Source organism: Crotalus tigris, unplaced genomic scaffold, assembly GCF_016545835.1.
Source record: "Crotalus tigris isolate CLP2741 ecotype Arizona unplaced genomic scaffold, ASM1654583v1 scf7180000024370.6872682, whole genome shotgun sequence".
Lineage (NCBI taxonomy): Eukaryota > Metazoa > Chordata > Lepidosauria > Squamata > Viperidae > Crotalus > Crotalus tigris.
This window is the reverse complement of record NW_024100540.1, coordinates 5,180,643-5,201,703: the sequence shown is the minus strand read 5'-3', so window position 1 is coordinate 5,201,703 and position 21,061 is coordinate 5,180,643. Positions and strand designations below refer to the sequence as shown.

The following is a 21,061-nucleotide window of genomic DNA, read 5'->3' as shown; positions in this document are numbered from 1 at the left end:
TTTTATAAAACCTTTTCGCTTTAGGCCTCTGCCGCCATATGCAAAAAAAAAAAGTCCAATCAATCAGTCAATTTCAACTTCTCGCGGGAAAAAAAAGATCTTGCAAAGTTGGAATTGATTGATTGAACTTTTTAGTCCCACCCAGTCTGCCGTTACCACCACAGCCATGCCCACCCAATGCCACACCCACCCAATTGGCCACATTCAGCCAATGGGCCATACCCACCTGACACCTGGCGATGCATATGTGGGTTTTGGGTTGCAGTTTAGGCACTCGGTCTCTAAAAGGTTCGCCATCACTGAGCTAGTCTGTAGAAGAGGCAGAAAAAAAATCAAAGTTGAAAACATCAGAGTAGACTATAAAAGCATTGTTTTGAGTGTTTTGAATGCAAAGCATGGCTCCCATGTTCATAGAGATTTGTTTTGTGCTTGAAATCAAAATATGATTGTATACATGATGCAACATGCATCATGCAAATTGTGTATAAAGTATATATAGTTATATCCATGACTTACTGTTTGAGAAATGCTATTGTAGCTCATGCAGACTTTATAAATTATCAATCCATCTGTATGGATACATACAAAAGCAGGAATGCTAGGAATATAGACTTAATGCTGAATAATTTGTATAGTGTTGTCTTAATATATTTTTTTCAAAACTAAATGATATTACGTCCATATGTTTGAAAATTTAACTAACAGAGAATATTGCTAATGCTTTGAAACTGGCTTCTCAAAAAATGAGTGTAAAGTTATTAGTTATTTAAAGTAAGCCATGATTTTAGCAGTTGTTGCTTTAAGAAATGTCAGACCGTGAGTTGGCAATCATGCATACTCTAAATGTATTATGAGATATTGTAGCCTGATGAATGGCTTCTGTGAGAGTTAATGGGCTTTAGTCCAGTTTGTATCATAGATGAGTGGAATTACTTGTGGATCTCAAAGTATATTTGTTCCTAAGAATAGCCTAAGAAAATGAGAGCTGAAAAGTCTACTGAAATTGATCAAGCAATGTTACATGCAAGACTTATTTGGAGCAAGTAAGTGAAAGGAGAAAGCATCTTCTATCATATGAAACAGCACTCAGAATGATCAAGAATATCAGCCATTTGGTTCAGCAAATAGAGGGAGACCAGTAGTATTGCCATGCTTTAAAATTTAATTTTTAGGCTGTACGTTAACAATATATTGTCTTAAAGTTCCTTTTTAAGAGTTGCAGGAGAGAAGGAGAATACTATGCATTGCAAACTTAAATTATGGAGTTTGCAACTGCAAAATGTGTTGACACTGTTGACTTTGGAAGACTAGTAAGGATTTAGGCAAGATCGTAAGAATATAGGACAATTATAAGGCATTGGTTAATAATCTTGATTCCTAATAGAATTGTTCTGTTCATAATACTGTATCTTTCAGTACTGGTTACTAGCAGACAATATTAAGGAAAAGTTATTTCCTTCATGTTTGCTTGAAGACTTTCAATTGGCATTTGGTTGAACTTTCTGTGAAATTATAAGAGATTCAATAGTCAATTGTGTGATTTAAAGAGCTGTTCTTACATTCATGAGTTATAATATCTTGGCCTAAGAAGTTGGTTGTTCTGCCAAAAAAGCACTCAAGACAGCAAACAGCAAAAGGTTAACGGGATTTGGAAGTGGTGCTTATGGTTTTGTCCTCTGGCATCATTTATATTGGACTGAATCTTGCGCTTACACAATATGTTGTCCTGGTTCACCAAGCCATATTGTAGCTTGATTTGTTTGGGGCTTGTTTGTTTGGGGCTTAATATAATATGTGACTAAGAATGCGTAGCTACTCATTATGGTTTTCCATTATGATTTTCCATCATGTACAAATATGGCTACTGTGATTTATTTAGCAAAGCATGCTATTAAACATTCTAAGCTAAGAAATATCTAAAAATGAGTTTATGTATAAACTGATTCCCTTTCTGATTGCACATCCTTGCTAGTTTGCCATAGCAACGTAGATGAATTCTTAAGTACTAATAAGTATTTCCAAGAGCAGGGGAAAGTCTTCTTCATTTTTTTCATCTCTCCCAGAGGGAGAAAAAGAATATATACAATATTCCAGTCTTTATTATAATTTACGTTTAAACCATTTTTCAAGTTCTTCAATTTTATATCTGTACTTCCTTATTTTCCTGGTATTGTTCATTTGTTTCCTGGCTAGGCTAAGCTGACTATGTTGAATATCAAACTTATATTATGTTCTTAACATTAATTTTATTTTTTTCCCCTTTGAACTTAATAACTGCTACCTTGTGGTTTTACTGTGAACAGAATACAGTATTTCGCAAATATATTATTTACAACAGCAAAGTTGCTTTTAACTGTTGCTGTTGCAGCCCTATATCATGTGCTTTATTTTGATCAGTTTCCTCATAAAAGTTACGATCACTATGGAACTGAAAATTTCTGTCACTAAGCAAGAGAGTTGTTAAGTGAGTTGTGCCCAATAAAACAGTCTTTTTGGCACAGTTGTTAAATGAATCACTGCAGTTTGTCAAAAGCAAGCTGGGAAGGATACAAATGGTCATTAAATGAACCTGGGACAGTGCAACTGTCATAAATACATGCCAGTTGTCAAACGCCTGAATTTTCATCACATGAACATGGGGATGCTACAGTCGTTGTGAGTGTGAAAACCGGCCATGGTCACTTTTTTCAGTGCCGTTGTAACTTCATGGTCACTAAACAAATGGTTGTAAGTCAAGGACTACATCAGGCATGCCAAACTGTGGGCCAGATGCGTCATGCCGAAACTGCACCCACCCCATTGCCAGCAATGAGGGAAGTCTTGAAATGTCACGCAACGTCATGTGATGTTGCGAGTTTAACATGCCTGGACTACATGTATATATGTAATAAGGTTCATCTTTGTTGATGAGTAGTTTTAGAATAGTAGTTCAATTATCATAGTATATTGTATATTATTTTTCTGGGCTCAAAGATCACCTCAGATGGGGACTGCAGCCAAGAAATTAAAAGACGCTTGCTCCTGAGGAGGAAAGCTATGGCAAATCTAGACAGCATACTAAAAAGCAGAGACATCACCCTGCCAACAAAAGTGCGTATAGTCCAGGCCATGGTTTTCCCAGTTGCAATGTATGGCTGTGAAAGTTGGACCATAAGAAAGGCTGAGCGCAAAAGAATTGAGGCCTTTGAACTATGGTGCTGGAGAAGACTCCTGCGAGTCCCTTGGACTGCAAGGCATTCAAACCGGTCAGTCCTAGAAGAGATCAACCCTGACTGCTCTTTAGAAGGCCAGATCCTGAAGTTGAAACTCAAATACTTTGGCCACCTAATGAGAAGGAAGGACTCACTGGAAAAGAGCCTAATGCTGGGAAAGATTGAGGGCAATAGAAGAAGGGGACGACAGAGAATGAGATGGCTGGATGGAGTCACTGAAGCAGTAGGTGTGAACTTAAATGGACTCCAGAAGATGGTAGAGGACAGGAAGACCTGGAGGAACATTGTCCATGGGGTCGCGATGGGTCGGACACGACTTCGCAATTAACAACAACAACATTGTATATTTTAATTTAGTTTTTTAACTCTTAACAATTCAGAATAAGCTACTTTATTGTCAATAAAATAAAACTTTATTAGATGGAAATATAAACCTGTCATCTGGGTTCTGAATTGGATTCTAAACCAGATAAGACTTAATTTTAAAACCAAATGATCTTAATACCTTAGCTGTGTATTAAAGAGTTACATGTCTTTATAATGAAATCAGTGTTTGGCTAAGAGCCTCCCATAGATTTGTAAGTGCTGACGCTTCTGAAATTTAAATATGTAAGTGGAGAAGGAAAGAGAAAGCTAGAACGGGATGTACGCTTAAATAAAAAGAGGACAGAGCAAAGAGGCAGTGACAGTGATCTTTTATTTTTCCAGTAAATAATTAAACTACATGAATAATAAAATAATTTAGGTACAACATAAAATGTCATGCTTGTGTTTATTTATTTGATTTATATGTTCACCCATCTTATGTATGATTGTGGTTGGCTAACAATTAAAACAGGATTTAAAAAAAAGAATAAAACAACAACCAGTAGATTATAAATAATACAAAAATAGCAACTGTGAAATTCAGTGTTCCAAAATCAGTATAACGAAGAAATGGGCTCACCCACACTATGAGGGCCCCAGGTATTACAGCAGAATCAGAATTTTAATGCTTTGCAAATGGCCAGTAGGGTTGTGGCAAATCTGACCTTGGGAGGAGTGATATTTCAAAACATCAGAGCTATGGCAGAAAATGTTTTTTTCCTGGATCCCACCAGCTGGCATTCTCTTGCATATGGGACCCAGAACATGCCTATTCTTTTGAAGGTAACAGGATGGATAGCCTAGCCACTACAGATTTTCTTTTAAAGGGCAAGTGCACACTACTGGGGAGTTGTCCTGTCTGTAATCTGACTCCAAGCTATGAAAGGCTTTAAGGTGATCACCAGCACATGAATTGTACCTGGAAGCATACTGGTAGCTGGTATAGCTCACAAAGCAGAGATATCACAGGGGCTGAATGACCAGCACATAACTGCCCATGCCACCACATTTTATACAAGCTGAAGCTTCTAGATGCTCTTCAAGGACAGCCCCATATAGAGTAGTAGTTGAATTAGGAGTGACTGTGAGTAGGGCTCCCTGGTCTAGAAATGGACATAAATGATACATCATGAAGCTGTACAGAGATCCTTCTGGCCACAGCTTCCACATGCTCTTTAAGCAGGAACCACAAGTGCAGAAGGAGCCCCCCCCCAACTTGTTAATACATAAAACATATGCATATTTATTTTTAATATGTGAAATATATGCTTTTGTATGTGCATTATTTATGATTAATAATCATAGCATTATACCATATGTACCCATTCTTTAAGTAAAGTATCTAGAACAGTTTAAATATGAATTGTGTGTGGTTAACTTTCAAGGCAACTTAGCTGTGCTTCATTCAGGCTATTATGAATATTACTTTGCATATTATGCCAATGTATTATAGATATGAAAATACAGTAAAGGCAGATATTCAGATAACATCATGACTATATTTAGATATCAGCAAACTGGAGCTCTCCAGATGTGATGGAATTGCAAGGAATTCTGGGATCCCATAATATCTGGAGGTCATTAGCTTAGGAAGGCTAGTCTGAAAATTAACTCAGACTATAAAGTTCAGCTGAGTTCAACTTCTTCAGAATGACAATGTCTGTAACTGCAGTGGTGTTTTTGGCTCAGACCTATTTAAACACAAAATATCTGATATCCCTTAGTTGCCAATTCACTGAGAAGGCAAAAAGTATAATTATAACAGGGATCCTTATGCCAGTTGCCTCTATTGATGCTGCATTTTAATTTCCAGAATTCCTGGTTGTTATGGCTAGTGATGCTTAGCTAGGAATTCTGAAACTTAATAATTCATCTATTCTACGGCATGCTATGTCACAGGAATCTGATTCACCATAGTCTGTTGGTTATGATAAATGCATTAGCATCTCTAAATCTTGTCACATATTATACCATTTACAAGCTGGTATAATTAGGAGTCTAAATTTCAACGTAGGTTCATTTTCATCACAATAAAACTTATATAAGTATAAACATTAGATTGTTCAAAGTATGCTGTGCTAATGCCTAACACACCAATTGCATTAGAAATGAAAAATACTATCAGTTCTCTTAACTGATTTTGTTCTTGAAGTGTTATAATCTCTGTGAAATAAAAATTCAGTTGTTACTATATTCTCAGAATGCAAAACTATGAAACAAAAAGTAAATTAAACCAGCTTCAGAAATTCAACTGATTAATGTTAAAATATGAAAAAATGAAATGAAAATGTAGCCTTAATATGTAATAAATGCATTATATTGAAATGGTATTCTATTGATAAAAGCAAGAATTCACCTTTGATAATTGACTAAATTTTGTATTTAGATTATGAAAACTATGATAGCTAATTGGCAACCTTTTTATCTCACAAGGGAACTATATATTTTTAGCTCAGCTAATCGGTTTTAACCGGGTTGGAAGTTGACCTGCTCTTTCTGCTCCTTATGTCCACTTGAAGTCTTAATCTTCTTTCAAGAAGTGTATGATATAACAGCTGTCTTTTGTTAGGAATGATTGTAAAACAAATCAAGTTTAGTGTTATAAATGACTTTTCTAGAGAAATAAATTATTTTTTGAGCAGAGGTATGATTTTAAAATACTCCAAAACTTGAGCAATGGGGTGTAATAGTACAAGTCTTGTTTACGAGATTCTTGGTTTACTGCATCTGAAGAACTTAGTGGGGTTATAGTTATTTATACTTTTTTTCTAATTTCAGTCACATTTTATTTTATTTATCATATTTAGACACCAGGAGATTGGCTAGTGCCCTGATGTCCCTTCCCTGCCTTTTTTTTAAATTTTAAATATCTTATTTATTTATTTGGATTTTTAAAACTTTTTATGATAAATATTTATATATAGTTTTTATATTTTATGTCTATGTATACACCACCCAGTGTCACTCTATGAGAGAGATGGGTGGTCTCTAAATATGATAAATAAAATAAAAATACATTTTAGATTTTAAGATATATATATATGTATGTGTGTGTGTGTGTGTGTGTATGTATGTGTGTGTATATATATATATATATATATATATATATATATATATATATATATATAAATAATACCAGAACCATTGCCAAAAGTGAACATTTTAATAACAGAATAATCAGAGAAGCCATCGAGATAGAAAAACGCCCACACAGCATGAACAAGCGAGATGATACCTCCCACCTACCAGCCATTTGGAAACCTGCCCTTATTGACAAACGACTCCCTAACCCCAAAATCTTAAACCCCTCTGCAACTCAGACTAACCTGAGCACAACCAAACAGAACACTCCCCCAGCCAATCAGAGCACAGCCAAGCCCCTAACCATTCAGAACACACCTCCACCCAATCAGAACACAGCCAAGCTCCCACCCAATCAGTTCATACCCCACTGGCAGTTAAAAGGAAGAAACAGCTAAGACCACACATTGCTGCTCAAAGCAAGAAGCTGAAAACACCAGCCTGAAGATGACGAATGTGACTTCGTCGAAACGTCGCCAAGACACTTCCAATTTTACGCGGGAGAAAACTCGAACAACCAAAGACCTACATACAAACACCCGCGAAAACCTCAGAAAACAAATATGTGTGTGTGTGTGTGTGTGTGTGTGTGTATATATATATATATATATATATATATATATATATATATATATATATATATATGTATGTATACGTACGTACGTACATACATACAGCTGACAAAGTGAGAAAGAGCCTGTGGCCTAGAGGTTAATACAACTGCCTAACATGCACACAGCCCAGGTTCAAATCTCAGAAGGGTATGTCTCGAAATAGCTATTCCAGTTCTCCCTTTATTCTTTGTTAGCAATCTAAATACACACACACCACACACACACACACACACACACACACAAAATTAGAAAAGTAGGAGGCATATATATTTTGTTAATAAAATATTCATCCAGTTTGGATTTTCTGCATTTTTCAATATGTTTAATGCTGAATGTTATCCAAGCTTGTCTTACTGATGCAGTATTTGAACATTAGATGCTTGTTTCTTTTATTTCATAAAACGTGATATACTAATGGGAAACATTGATTGCCACCGCCTCTCCAGCAGTTCAATAAATTCAATTAAGAGAATAACTGGGACCATATGTACAATTATTTCATTAAATAAGAAGGGTGATTTGCACTAGCCTATCCTACCAAAATGTCACAACTTTGGTTCCTGCCATTACTACATGGGTCCTAGTGAATATCATGCTCTACTGAAAATAAATATCTTCCTTAAAATATAATTTTATTGAAAATTTTAATAACAATAGTAAAAGACATTGCGAACTAAACTCAAACAAAAAGAAAAATAAAGGAAGATTAGAAAGTGCAAAATTAAGAAAAAAGAAAAGAACAAAAAGGAACAAATAGGAAAAGAAAAGAAATCTTTAACATATTTAATAATATTTAAGTGACTTCCAATTTTCATCACAAGTACAAACAAACTTAATTTTTCTCCACATAAGGTTACAAAAAAGAATCTGTTCTTCCCTTAACCCATCTATTGAAGTACATGAGCAAGAGAAAGTTCTCAGATATATTAAGTTGACAAGAAAATGGATGAAAAAGAATAATAATTGGAATGGCCAAATCAATGTTCAGATCTAAATTCTAAAGAAATATTGTGGCTGGCTTAAAATGAGGAATTCATCATGCTAGAAAATTGTCAAAAGTTATATGAAGTAGTTACTATAGAGGAGTGTGAAAGATTGATAACCAAGTACAGGAAGTGTTTAATTGCAGTTATTACATTTAAAAGTGATACAATCTGTTACAGAAATTAAGGGCATGAGTACTTTTTCACACAGATGCAGTAATGAGGCCTAGCTATATATCTCTGCTCCAGGTTGTTTGTTTGTCTGTATTCTTCTTTGGGAGGACTTCCCTCCTGTGGAAAAGATGGCTACTGTTTTTATGATGCTCTGAAGAATAATTCTTTCTGAAGGTCTTTGAAGGTTAATTGTATACAATCATTGGTTTCAGAATATTTGATTTTTATATGATTGTTATCATTATGTGATATTATTAAGTACCTCATGTGATAAAACTGAATTCTATTGGCATTTTTCCAACCAACACATTTTATGAAAAATATTATGTTTTGGTTAGACTTCCACCATAAATAACTCTACTACAGCATCTGATGATGTGAGTTACAGCTCACAGAAGTTTATGCCTTTTCATGAAGTTTGTTGGTCTGAAGAGTTGGTACCAAATTCCTTTCACATTCCACCATAAATCTCTTTATCACATGTCTTTATCGCTCACTGGTTATGGGCTTTTTAAAGGTTTGAATAGTTTTTAATTATTGTAAATGTGCTTCAGTATGGGGTGTTTTGGGGGGGAGGGGTGTTATTATTGTTTTTCACATGTGTTTTGAACTCTTTAAGCTCCCCATAGTCACACTGAGACGGATAGCTATATAAAATCCTTTGGAACAGTTAATTGATCATACAAATAAGCATATAAATAGTGTATTTGATGATTTTATGAAATAAGTAAATCAGGGCTTTTCAACCAGTGGTACGGATACCACCTGTGGTACATTGGCACCTGGCAGGTGGTACGCGACCATCCTAGAAAAGTGGTAGCGGGGGAGGGGAACGAGCCAAACTGGTGGCAGCACTGCACAAGCCTGAGCGAGAGATGTCTGGAGCTGCAGGGCTGTCAGGGCTCAGTGGAAGTGCCAGGATCAGTGCCAGGCTCCAGGTGGAGCTCAGTGCTGATCCTGGCGCTTCTGCTGAGCCCAGAAGAAGTGCCGATCAGCTGGAATGTTGCAGCCTCTCCAGGGTCTTGTGATTTACATTCAGATGCTTGGCAACTGATTCATATTTATGACGATTACAGTGTCCCAGGGTCATGTGAAGTGACCAAAACCTGCTGCAACCACGCAGCAGATGGGGGAAATAAAAACCAAACACCCCCCAATCCTCAACAGAAACCAAACATCCCCGCTGCCAATCCTCAACAGAAATGCTCACAACAATGAAAACCTCGGACAGGAGGAAGAGCACCGCTGGGTAGGCAGGCAGGTGTCTTGCTCGGCTGTTCTTGGGGGGCACTTTTTCAGTGTCATTGTAACTTTGAACAGTCACTAAGCGAACTGTTGTAAGTTGAGGACTACCTGTACTTCATCACTTTTTTCCTTTTTGGGGGGGGGTCAGGTTTTTGACACCTTGCTAGGCAACTGGTGGTACTCGGATGTTGCTATATCCTAAAAGTGATACAATGGGTGAAAAGGTTGAAAAGCCCTGAAGTAAATAATTGCCAACATTCTTTCAAACTCCCTTTATGTAAAAGCAAGGCCCATATAAAGATCTGATACTCTGGGGCAATGTAATGCAAGCATTTAGAAAATCTACAAGAAATTTTCAGAAAATTGTATATAAGTGCTTGGGATTCTTCCAGCAGTGGCTAGATATAGATCATAGCTCATCTCTCCTCTCCCCAGTGGTTTAAATAATGAAAATAACATGGTTAGTATTTAAAATATTTTTTTAGCTTCATTTTCAAAAATATCCAACCAACAACAATTGTACTGTTCAGTTCAATCTAGAAATAAGAATCCAGGAATAAATATGCTGTGAAAGATATTCTTACATCCTCCTAGCATTGCTGCCAACAAAAACTTACCATGGGAAACTTTTGTAAATGGAAGAGAGGTCAAATGTTTGTTTAATACACAGAATTAAATTGACTTGACAATAAGATATTTGCCTTGTCATCCTTTGCTTTATTGGAAATGACAGCATAAATACTTTAATACTATATAATATTTGTTTGTTTTTTTTATTGGAATTTTTCTCTGGTTTCTACATGGATTTCCCTAATGTACTTATTTCACCCCAGTGAAGGAAACATACTGAATTATATATACTCTCTTGGTTCAAATGCATGAAATGTAGAATGCAAAAATGAAAAAAAAAATGAAGTAATAGAAAGGTCTGAATGAAATACAAAAACCATATCCATGAATCTTTGGTACCAAGAAAAAGCAGTATAACTACTGACAAAATTCATGATTGAGCTATAACTTGTAGTACTTGCTTAATGATGGTAATTGCGACCAGACTTTTCATCGCTAAGCAACATAATCATAAAAAGGAATGTCACGTGATTTCGCTGCTTAGCAACAGCAATTCTGGCTTTTCTGGTTGCTGTTGTTAAGTGAATCCTACACCACCAATAAGTGTGATGTCACATGGCTACCATTTGCAATATCCTGCTGGCTTCCCCATTGTTGGAGGAAGGCAACAAAGGTCATAAATGGTGATTTCATGGCCGGGAGATGCTGCAAAGTAATTGACAAGTGTCTGGATTGCAATTATGTAGCTTTATGGACACTGTGAAGACCATAACTGCAAGGAGCCATCATTATCACTCATTCAGTGCAGCCTTAAGTTTGAATATTTGCTGAACAGGTGCTTGTTAAATTAAGACTATCTATATAGCCAGAGATATCATGATAAATAATATCTCTTTTTAGAAGATTATCCATCATATGCTCAAATGTATATAACTTGCAAATTTCAGAATATTTTTAGTCTTGTTACATTATGCAGAATAATTATTGCTGTTAATATTTGCAATTTTAACTATTGAAATCTTGTTCAGTTGCACTTCTGTCTTTTCACAATAATGTTTGCATAGTTTTGAAAGTATCTCTAACTATTCTGCTAACTTGTGATAATAATGATAATTTGATCCGTAAACAAGGGGAAAAAATATAGCTAAGTTTGCAGAAAGTTAAATATGCACCTACATGTGCTTAGTGAGATATGAATGAGATAAAAAGGTTTTTTTCTTTTTTCTGATCTTAAGCGGAGGGGTTCAGGGCTGCTTCCTTCCAAGTCAGTGAGATAACAGTGATTATTTCTCTGTATCTTAGTTTGAAAATGTTATATTTTGGATCAGATGTTGGTATCATCATTCATATGAAAATTACCCAGTGTTTAGTAAAAGATGAGAAACAAAATTAAAAAGCCTTAACTAGAAAACAAATCTTTCCGGCTCTATGGTAGAACAGATGGAAATATTGAAGGGAAAAAGCACCGCAGCTTGTTTTGTCATTCCGAGGCGTGTAGTTACAATTCCACATGCTCACAGACTAAACCTGTGGGGTTTAATGCACTTGCACACTTTCTACATTCTTGATAAAAGCAGAGAAACAATTAAAGGCTCTGGGGAATTACCTAGTTTTATGTCAGCTTTTCCCTCCAATATCATTACTGGTGCTTGTTTGCCAAGTATATAGCCCATCTTCTTCTTTTTAAGGATGGGAAGAGGAGAGTGGAAATACGAAGGAGGCAGGAATGTATTTGCATGTAGCCAATCAGCAATATGCGGCTGTTCTTTTGGCTGACTTTCAAAACCAGAAGAAAAGCAGCCACCGTGCTAATTGTGGCTAGGTTTCGAACTGAAAATGTTCTGTGACAGTTGAAAGAATTTAAGGAGGAAGCAAGATCGGTTTAATGTCAGCTGCAATTAGATAATCAAGCTTTTAAATCCTCATCTGTTGATGTCTTACCCAGAGTTAAGGGGGCTATATGCTGGAGGGGGGGGGGAGTAGAAGAGTTTGCCTGTATAGAAAGAACATTTTCCAAGGCTAGCAGAGCTAAGGCCTGAGCAAGCTTGCAGGTTGTCTGGGTGCACACTTGCAGTGAGCAGTTTTCTTGGCAGCTCTACAGGATGAGGCTCACTCTCAACACAGCAGACATATTGAAGCTGAGAGTCCAGGCGAACCTAGATGCAGAAGGAGAGGCAGCTCTGTACACAATGTAGCGTCTTCTAGGATGGTTGGGCGTCACCTTTCGTCAGGTATTTTATTACTCATTGGCCCCTTTAGAGCAACAAGAGGAAAAAAAGGGAGGGGGGCAAATAGCATCTGCTTCTGTTAAATCAGTTTATTACATAATGTTTTAGAGGCAGCAGCAGCACAGCGTCCTAAGCTTTTGGCTGCTTTTCAGGTTTGATAAAATGGCGTCCTCAGAGAAAGAGCTGCTTGCTATAGATATGCTGCGCTAGGCAGAAAAATGAAGTTATTATTTGTTGTTATCTACTGCTGTTTGGTTTGGGAGTGTTAGTATTTCACAGAGTACTCATTATCTAATAATGAAGAATGTTCTCTTTTATGCTGCTCAGCTCTTTTCCTGAATGCATTAAAGGTTCAGAAGGAGCATACTTCGTTGCATACCGTGGCAAAAAGAAGGAAAAAGAAAAGAAAATTAGGTTTTTCCAGTTGTGTGGCTTAGTATTGGACTCTGTCTGTAAATGAAGCTGTTTTATTTTGGGCTATCCCTTAACTCTTTCAGATCTGCATTAGTATTTCTGGCACATCTTAGAATATTAGATTTTATACAGTACTTCTTGTTGGATGAACGTGTGATTTCCACCTAAATGTTTATAGTTGCAAAATTCAGAACACAGAGATAAATACTTCATCTATTATTATTAAAAAACCCAATCCAAATTCTTATAGATTTCTAACACTTTCAAAAAAGAATTTGACCCTCAGGTTATATGTGCTATAGAAATCAGGGGGAGCCTCTTAATAATAAATAAACTTTTACAGACTAAAAGAGATCCTTTGTGTATTTTAAAAAACCTTTTTTGTCTTCATCCTGAATATCCACATTATGATACCTAAGTTTTGTTTTTATTCTGCTATAGAAATTTTATTTATTTATCTACTTTATATACTTAGAATATTGCCTTTTAAAATGCCTTAACTGGTCTTTTAAATAAATAAGAAACAAAATGTTGAGTTAATTGTTCAGTATAAAGAGTATTGTTCTGCTAAGTTTTCATTTTAATGAATCATAATTTAGATATAGTTTTTATCACTTCATCCCTATAAGATTCAAGCTGTTTTTTTAAAAAAATAAAAAATTACCAGTTGTTTATTGAAGCTTAAATATCAATTTTTTTTCTTAGTTTGAGATTTTTCTCAAAATCCCAACTAATATCTGACAACTACAGAAAATGTAGTTTACATTTAATAGTAATTCACATTGCAGAAAAAATGTTATTAGAAATAGCTAATTTATTAATATTTAAAATGTCCTGTATACATACAAGAACAGCCTCCCCTAAACTCTTTGCAAGTAGTTCAAACTACTACTCTAGTTTCTTTGCTTTTCCTAGTCTCAAAAGCTAGCATTATACTTTGCTAGATTAAGACATTAAGTAAGAGGACCGCTTGCCCTTTTTTTCTTCATGGGTCAAGATTCTATTGACCCTTCTGCTCACATTGCAATGTCATTTAAAGACATGAAATACTAAGCATTACATCCAAGTCTTAATTTTCAATTAAACAACTAATTATTCTATCTTTTTAATGTTAGTGTTTAAAAAATCTGGAAAGTAACATCATTGTAATGGTTGGATCTATTAGGCCTATTGCTTCTAAGTTCAAGTCCTAAATATCTGCGATACAACAATAAGTTTTCTAAGATTTAAGGCACATTATACAGTCTTATAAGAATTGATTGTCTTTATAAATCTGTTGAAATATTAAAATCATTTGATAAAAACTAATATAATTTACTTTTAACTTCTGTAAGTTATAGAAAAATATATGAGCTTGAGTGCCCCACAGTATAGGTTAAGAAAGTTGGTTTTATTAGTTGAGTCTTATAAGGGGTATCTAAGTATTGAATGTATCTAAAACGTGGATGTATTAGTATAGAGAAGAGTTATTTTATAATAGTTTGGAATTTTTAGTGCATTACTGTACCATGGAAGACTATATTTCAATATACAGAAAAATCTATACTTCACCTTTCTAAAACATATCTTTTATGCCATCATGTAGGCTTTGTTTTTTTTCAGATGTGACGACAGGCTTTGGGATTGGAAATGTGTGTGAAAATATTGTTATAAGCCATACTTGTATATTTGGTCATTATCAGCAGATTAATTTGCATAATATTTGATTTTACAGACCTTGGCCACAGTGGATTGGGAGACAACTATGAGAATACTCACTGGGGACAGCAGCCCACTTTCCGAAGTGAACCCAGTTGCGGCTGGGATAAAGTGATAATAGACAGGACTGACAAGGAAGCGTGGCCTTCCATTACAGGAACTGAGACTGAGTCTGCCTCAGAATGTACTACAGACACTGACTCTGCCTCCAACTGTGGCTCTGAGAATAGTAGCATGGCTACAGGGAGTGCCCAAGGCAACTTCACTGGACATACAAAGAAACCCAATGGCAATAATGGCACCAATGGAGCACTCATCCAAAGCACTTCTAACCAGAGTGCCCTTGGAGCTGGGGGAGCAAATGGTAATGGAAACTCCACCAGAGTGTGGGGTGTTGCCACCAATTCTAACTCTGGCTTAACTCACTGCTCTGCCAGTGGTGGGGATGGAAAGATGGACAACATGATTGGAGATGGTAGAAGTCAGAATTGCTGGGGTGCTTCCAACTCAAATGCTGGCATTAATCTTAACCTTAACCCCAATGCCAATCCAGCTGCCTGGCCTGTACTTGGACATGAGGGAACTGTGGGAGCAGGCAACCCTTCCAGTATTTGCAGTCCAGTCAGTGCCATAGGTCAGAACATGGGCAACCAGAATGGGAACCCAGCAGGCACCTTAGGTGCTTGGGGAAACTTGTTGCCACAAGAGAGCACAGAACCACAAACGTCCACTTCTCAGAATGTGTCTTTCAGCGTACAACCTCAGAACCTTAACACTGATGGACCAAATAACACTAACCCCATGAACTCTTCACCAAACCCTATCAATGCAATGCAGACAAATGGACTGCCAAACTGGGGCATGGCTGTTGGCATGGGGGCCATCATCCCACCCCATTTGCAAAGCCTTCCTGGTGCTAATGGGACATCAGTTTCTCAAGTCAGTGGGGGTGGTGGTGAAGGAATGGGCAATTCAGTGTGGGGAATATCCCCAAATAATCCTGCCACAGGAAACAGCAATTCTGGGTTCAGTCAGGGGAATGGAGACACTGTGAACTCAGCATTAAGTGCTAAGCAAAATGGATCCAGCAATGCTGTGCAAAAGGAAGGGAATGGAACAAGTGCGTGGGATCCTGCCAGTCCTGGAGTCTTAGCATGGGGCAGGGGCAATGGCAACAATAGCGTTGGTAGTATGCATTCTGGTGCTTGGGGACATTCAAACCGCAGCGCTAGCAATGGTATTAATGGTGAATGGAGCAAACCCCCAAACCAGCATTCCAGTAATGACATCAGTGGAAAAGGATCAACAGGGTGGGATAGCTCTACTGTTAACAACCAGAATCCTGCCATGCAGCAGGGCAATGATCAAATAAACTCTTGGGCCAAAGCTGCAGCAACTGGCAACACAGGTAGTGAAGGAAGTAATGATAGCAATGGAAGTCAAAATGAAGGCAGTACTGGAAGAGAAGGCCCTGGAGAGTGTCGAAGAAGAGACAAGGGAATAATAGACCAAGGACAAGTCCAACTGCCAAGGAATGACCTTGACCCAAGGGTTCTTTCCAACACTGGATGGGGACAGACGCCTGTAAAACAAAACACTGCCTGGGAATTTGAAGAATCTCCAAGGTCTGAACGAAAGAACGACAATGGAACTGAGGCCTGGGGTTGTGCAGCTACGCAGCCTTCAAATGCAGGGGGCAAGAATGATGGGTCCATCATGAACAGTACAAATACCTCTTCAGTATCTGGGTGGGTCAGCTCTCCACCTGCATCTGTTCCAACTAATACAGGTTGGGGAGATAACAATAACAAAGCGCCAAACGGCCCTGGGGGATGGGGAGAGTTAACAAATTCAACTGCTGTCAATAATGCTGCTGCTGCCAAAAGTGGCCACACTTGGAGTGGGGCCACAAATCAGGAGGACAAGTCGCCTACATGGGGGGAACCTCAGAAACCCAAATCTCAAAACTGGGGAGAGGGACAGAAATCAAATCCAGGCTGGACTTCAAGTGGTGGAGATTGGGTTGATTCCTCATCCATCCCTGGACACTTGGGAGATGGGAAAAAGAATGGTTCTGGATGGGATGCTGACAACAGATCAGGGTCTGGTTGGAATGACACTACACGTTCTGGGACCAGTGGATGGGGAAATGGCACAAATAGCAAAGTTAATACAGGTACAAGCTGGGGGGAATCTTTAAAATCTGGTCCCCAACAAAATTGGGCTTCTAAATCCCAGGACAACAATGTGAGTAATTGGGGAGGAGCTGCTTCTGTTAAACAGACTGGATCAGGATGGGTTGGTGGACCACTCCCAGCCAAACAGAAAGATAACAGTGAAGCAACTGGGTGGGAAGAGCCCTCTCCACCCTCCATTCGGCGCAAGATGGAGATAGATGATGGTACCTCAGCTTGGGGTGATCCAAATTACAATAACAACAAGACTGTAAATATGTGGGACAGAAACAATCCTGTAATCCAGAGCAGTACCACAGCTACCACCACTACCACCACTATCAACACAAACATGGCTGAACCTCAGCCACCGCACCAGTCAAGTGCCCAGTCAAACCGGTCCCCTCTGCTTGGTCCAGGTAGGATACATATTTTGATTTTTTAGCATGCAGTAATAATATTTGTTAACTTATGTACTCAGCCTTACATATATGTTAATATTTAAGATGAAAATACAAGGTATAAATATGGTTGCCAATATATTGCTTGCATGAAACTGATTTATTTTTCAACCAAAGTGCAAAAATTGAGCAGGTAAAGGCTGACAATATACTTCTATCCATAGCTGCTCAAAATAAAATAATAAATTGAGTAAAGCTTAATTTCAGGCAAGTGTGTTTTGGATTGTCGCTGGAATTAGGAAAGCAATGTAATTACATAGATTTAAATGATCAGCAGGATTGTAAAAAAAATTGAAACAATGTCCAACAAAATGAATCTGTGAAATACTGTCATCTTTTTTTAAAAAAAGCATCACAAATTCCTTGTTCTAAGAAAAAGTAGAAAAGTGCAAAGAAATCATATTGGGTAGAGACACTAGTAACTCCTGTCTTCAGAATACATAAAACCAAATAAATGTGTTTAGGGCCATAGATTGACAGTTCAATTTAACTTCATATGACCATAATAGTCCATCAGCACTTCACATAACTGATCCTAAAATACTCTTCATAACTTGTGTTATTTCTCCTCTTTTCTTAGTTCTGTTTTCTCGTATGACTTGTTTCTTGTTTAGTCTTTGATTGTCATTATCAGATACTGCATCTGGTAGTGCAATCAGGTACTACATCTGTGTAGTTCCCCCCCCCCAAGGAAATATTTCTTCAGTTATTGTTAGCCTAAAATCTGCTTAATTATTGGAGTCAACTTTTTTTAACTCATTAGCTTTTATAAGAATATTTTTACAGGGTAATATTGGAAAGCACTTATATTAAATAAACAATAGCAGCAAAAAACATTGATAATATCATAATGAAAACTTCCAAATCCTTTCTTCTTCTCTCCAGGTTTTAGCTTTTTAGCCCCTTACAGGAAGAATTCAGCTCATAACAACTCTTTGTTATTTAGTTTTAGTTAAAATGTATTTGTGCCATTTTCTGTGTTTCCTTTGAAGCAGAGGAGATAGCACAAATATTTAAAGCAAACAGTTTCCCATTTCATCCATTATAAATAGGAATTACCCATTTCTCTTAAATATGAGGTGCCATATCTTTAGGAATGATTAAATATGTTTTGATTAGATGTGATAGCCACTGCTTCTTCCAATTACTTTTCAGTTTTAAAATATCTATTTACTTACTCAAGTGGAACTGGAGTATAGGCAGCTGCAGTATTGTACTCTGCTTGGAATAAAAGGATCAAGCTTGAGAAGGAGAATTTTCAGTTTGTATTTTTGTAATTGTATGAAATACCTAATAGTTTGGAATAAAATAGAAATGTGTCCATGGAATGTCTGCAGAAAAGTGAATATAAATCATATTAAGTAAGCATTAAATAGTTTAATCAAAGGAATAAGGATCAAGCCAATAAGCTGCATATGTGCTTAAGCATTTGAGATCAGATTAGGGCAACTACATACATTTATCAAAATATTCCCTCACCACAAACAATACTTCCAGGCCAGTAAGGGCAGCAGAAGAAACCTTTTCTGCCAATCGCCTAAGCTGATGGATTACAAAGTTTTTATATATATATATATATAATATTTATTTTGCTTATTGCAATCTCCATGAATTGATAAAGATTCACATGTATTCAGTAGCTCAAAAGCAAATAACATATATACAACATCAGTGTGTAGGGAAAAAAGCAAAAATGTGTTTCTGGTAAACACATGGAGAAATAAAATATTTAATCAAGCTAGTATATAAAAGACAGAAGATGTAAAAGTCAAAGTGGTAAACATTCGTAGATTATCTCCTGTTAACGAAAATCACTGGGTGCTGCAGGACAACCCTTTTCCTCAAGGGCAACCCCCTCCCCAAAATTTCATCATAGCTATCCACACTCATATCTGTAGGCTTCTTTTTATAGCTACATCTGAAGCTGAAGACTCTTTGGTGCTTCATGAAAGCAATTTCTTATTTCTCCAAAGATTTGTAAAATCAGACAGCCTTTGATATAGCATCAGCAGCCCTTCATTGTCTGTTCAGCAATCTTGAAGTAATATGTGCCACCATTATGTCAAATTAGGCACTATATTTAGCCAGTCTTGGTCTAAGGCTCAGGAATTCTGAGAGTTGAAGTCCACGAGCCATAAAAGAGCCAAGGTTGCCTACTCCTGGTCTAAGGAAAGACAGCTAAAACTATTATTAAAGTACCCTATGAGGGCACTACTTGCCATCACAACAAAAGCAATTTCGATGAGCAGGAGCAGTGTCACTTTCCCTAATCCACTGTCTAGTTGTTTAAATGAATGTTCCTCAGATTGTGTAGCTGGTGCTACAAAAGTGCTGACATTTTGGGGGATCATCAGACTCCAGTTTGTATACTGATGAAATAACATTATGTGACCTTGATTTTATATTAGTCTTACTAAATATATTATTTAATGATTATTGGCATGGTGAAGGGACAGGGCTTAGGCTTTTCTACAGCACATTTCTGATACTATGTATCAGGCTGGGTGGATGGTTTTGAAGATCATTTAACATCATTTTGAATGGAGAACTAAAAACTATAGTAATGGAGATGGGATTTAATTATGAGACTCCTTGAAACTTTATTGACATATATTTTATGTCTTTGAATGATGATTGGGTATTTCCTCAAGTTTATTTGAGATAGTATTTTATTGGTTTTTCCTAAAAATTCCTAAATAAAGTAGCATTATTAAATTACAATAGAATAGGATATATTGTGTTAAGAATACTATTACTTTATTTTATATCTAGTAATCCTAGAATACTCCTAGAATATTCAAATAAATATAAACTATATTAGTCATATTCAAACAAATATGAACTATATTAATCATTAAGCATTCTGTATTCTATTAATTGATTCTATTAATGTTAGGAAACTATCTGTAAGGTTACATTTCTTTTTAGGTTACCATTGTATAAATGCAGTGTTGCTTGTTTTAGTTCATTCAAGTCTCCATTAATTACCTTTTTAAAAACCGTTAAAGCTGTCCTATTATATCATCAAACTGTCAGGTATAGCTTTTTACAGTGAAGTCAACCTGAAGATTGTAAGGAAGTTAAAATAATTGTTATGGAATGGTTCTTATTTGGATCAGCAAGAATGCTTTGCTATATGAATCAGTTTAGTTTGTTAGATTACATTCAAAAATTTTCCAGATAAAATAATTCAGCTTTGATTTATTTTATCTGAATAATTTGTATACTTTCCAGTATCTTGCAGTTTTCCCTCTTCAGTGGGGTTCTGTCATTTTCCATATTGAGCCAATGAAAAGACATGAAAGCCTATTTTTTTTTGCTTGGTTGTAGTGTTTTATAGCATATCTAAATAGTGTAAATATTCATAGCTATTCTTAAAACGTTAATAGAATTTGGATTCCCCCCCCCCCAGGATTTAAATATCAGCAATACTCAACTTATTATTTAAGATTTTTCATATTAACCATCATTGTGACTTTGCAATTTTTTTGCATTCAGTTTGATCTCTGGAGAACTTTACAAACAATGAGTGTCTTAATGCATGTTATTGTTGTCATATAATTATAACTAATTTGGCATGACATGAACTCCCTTGTTGTAAGCAATAATTTACATAATATGTGGCTCAATACACAATGTATTTAGTGATTATTTATACCTTACAGATTGATTGTTTTTAATAATTATTGAATTTAAAGAGAACCCTGGGAAACCCATCTTTTTCTTTAACAAATGAATAGATGTTCCAATGTTATTATTGTATTGAGTGGAGAAGCTAAAAGCTTTTAAAATAATAATAATTTTAAAATAATACCTATTAGAACATTTTAATATCTTCCCA

At 36.3% G+C, this 21,061-nt stretch overlaps 1 protein-coding gene across 6 annotated transcripts in view; it reads left to right on the top strand.

Moving 5' to 3' along the window:
* The window catches only part of TNRC6C (trinucleotide repeat containing adaptor 6C), a 102,306-nt gene that overhangs the window by 35,598 nt on the left and 45,647 nt on the right, over positions 1-21,061 (top strand). For 5 of the 6 annotated variants that reach the window (XM_039328075.1, XM_039328079.1, XM_039328074.1 and 2 more), the window contains one exon: positions 14,602-17,178. In XM_039328075.1, the coding sequence (XP_039184009.1) occupies positions 14,820-17,178 (2,359 nt within the window). In that variant the 5' untranslated portion in view covers positions 14,602-14,819. Of the gene's footprint in view, positions 1-12,275; positions 12,477-14,601; positions 17,179-21,061 lie in introns of those variants that run through there. The other variant, XM_039328080.1, reaches the window with a different exon arrangement.